The 2,377-nt window shown below is 37.3% G+C and overlaps 1 protein-coding gene across 4 annotated transcripts in view; it reads right to left on the reverse strand.

Moving 5' to 3' along the window:
- The window catches only part of SLIT2 (slit homolog 2 (Drosophila)), a 540,750-nt gene that overhangs the window by 100,358 nt on the left and 438,015 nt on the right, over positions 1–2,377 (reverse strand). For all 4 annotated transcript variants that reach the window (XM_006874347.1, XM_006874345.1, XM_006874346.1 and 1 more), the window contains one exon: positions 184–347. In XM_006874347.1, coding sequence (XP_006874409.1) covers positions 184–347 — 164 coding nt within the window. The remainder of the gene's footprint in view (positions 1–183; positions 348–2,377) is intronic.

The following is a 2,377-nucleotide window of genomic DNA, read 5'->3' on the forward strand; positions in this document are numbered from 1 at the left end:
AACAACAACAACATGTGTTTACTTGATCACCTCAGGTAACTCCAAACACAGTTGGAATAAGTAATTTTAACTGGAATTTGCAACTACACTTCCAACTCTAGAGCAAACTCTTTTCTTTGTATGCTAATACAGTGATTAAAACCAAACAAACAAACCAGAAGTACAAAGAAGTCAAACACCTACCTTGGCACGTAAACTTTTTGGATGGAGTAGTAAGCAGTAATTTATCCGCCATTTCTCCTGGGCCAGCACAGCGCGCAATCCCTGGTTCCTTATATTCCGATTTTACCCAGTCCGATAACCACTGCATGTTACAATCACAGTAAAGAGGGTTGGCTCCAATTGCTCTGGAAAAAACAACACCACAAACGCAGACACACACGCACACACACAGATATGAAGTGGTGTTATTTCCTAAGGGAACACAGCTCAGCTTGATGAGCAGTAGAAAGTTCCCATCGATTTACTGAGACTAATGACAGAGAAAATAATCAGACATTGGATGCAGCCTATTTTCCTGAATTATGTTCGTCTGGGATTCAGTGAGTTGCCACTACTGTTAAAACATACCTGGGTTTTACAAGGACTCCTTACATGAGCAGAGACAGGTTTATATTGGTATGTATGCAGATCCCATGGTCTGATTAATACCTCCTTTAATTCACAATTATTTACTGAGAACACACTCATTGTGCTAGGGTTGGGGACCCAGTATAAATAACACACTATTTTTTTCAACTCCAACAGTTAAACAGTTTAAACTGCAATAGAACTCAACAGTATTCAGTAGAGATTAATGCAAGTCTGTACACATAAACCATTTTCATTAGAAATGTTTGAGTAGAAGTTAGTTACAAAATGACTGAACAAGAATGACTAATTTCTCTGGGAGGGGGAAGGGGTGTTGGTGGTCAACACATACTAAGCTACCTGACATAGGAGTGAATTAACTGCATGGAAAAAGACATTTCAGGTAAAAGGACTGAAAATTGGATCAATTCAATGGCAACCTTCTTTTTCCGGTTTTAAGTACAAAGGCATGGAAACATGAAATGATAAGAGTCCTACAGAACTTCCTCATTTGGACCTTAATTGGGTATTAATCCCTTTGCAAAAACTTTAGTTTTAGAACTTTAGTTTTATTGTTAGAGATTAGAACTAAGGTAAAAATGTTTTTGCTGTTATTAAGTGCCATCAAGTTGGTTCCGACTCACAGAGACCCTGTACAGGTTTTCTGATGAGCAGTTGGTGAGTTTGACCCACTGACCTTGCGATTCAAACCATGGTCCAGTACTTACCTTACAACGCCACACCAGGACTCCAAAGTAATAGTAATAATAGCAAAACTTTTTCATTTTACTCACAAGAAATACAGAGGTACAAAGACGGTATATGAAAGAAATGATCTATCCTGTATGTCCTCTTTATAGGAGTCCTGGTGTGGCTCTGTAGGATAAGCACTGTACTGCTAACCACAAGGCCAGCAGTTCAAACACACTAGTCACTCCTTGGAGACCGAAGCAAGGGTGGCTATGAGTCAGAACTGACTTGACAGCACTTAACAATAACAACATGAGAGAACACAATGGAAAAGCATCGATCCCAATAGAGGATTTGGTTGGTAGGCCTTCTAAGTCTGGAAGGACTTTTATTAAAGAGTTAAGAACTATGTCTCACTTAGTTTTACATGGCCCCTGGCTCACAATAGATGTTCTAATGAAGCACATCCGGATATGAATCAAAACTGAGGTGATACTTGGGATGACTCTTGAAGGAATAGGGTTTGAGGAGATAACGTTGAAGGGGAAGCTGATATTCCAAAATCAGAGCATACCAGAAAAGCCAGGGGCTAATAAGCAAGTTACGGAGCCAGGTTAATAAAAAGAGACACTTGTCCTAAAACAAGCATGTAAAAAAACAAATATCTGAATGATTTTGATAGTTGAGAAAAAAATGTCCAACATTTTGAGTATGTTAAAAAGAGTTGACTTTTTAAAATTATTCAAATAATTCACCTTCTAATTTATCCATATAACTATGTAAACTAAAATAAAAGAACTTTCAAAAAGACTCTACTGCTTATAATTTAGTTATATTTTACCTAGCAAAGATTTATTGACACAAACATTGATTAAGCCCCCAAAATGTATATGGCAAAATATCAGCTCTTCCATTTAAAAGTAATGCATAAAGTTAGTGTATCAGTGGTGACCAAGGGAAGGAAGGATGGGACAGGAGTCTGTGTGTTGAGAAAGTAGTGGGAAATCTGGCAACAGTTATGTGTGATGTTTGAATAACATGTATGATTGTAATTTATACCACGAAATTAAACACTGGAAAAGCGTTGAATTTAAAAATGTGTTATACACATATATTT

This window comes from Chrysochloris asiatica, unplaced genomic scaffold (assembly GCF_000296735.1).
Source record: "Chrysochloris asiatica unplaced genomic scaffold, ChrAsi1.0 scaffold00270, whole genome shotgun sequence".
Taxonomy (NCBI): domain Eukaryota; kingdom Metazoa; phylum Chordata; class Mammalia; order Afrosoricida; family Chrysochloridae; genus Chrysochloris; species Chrysochloris asiatica.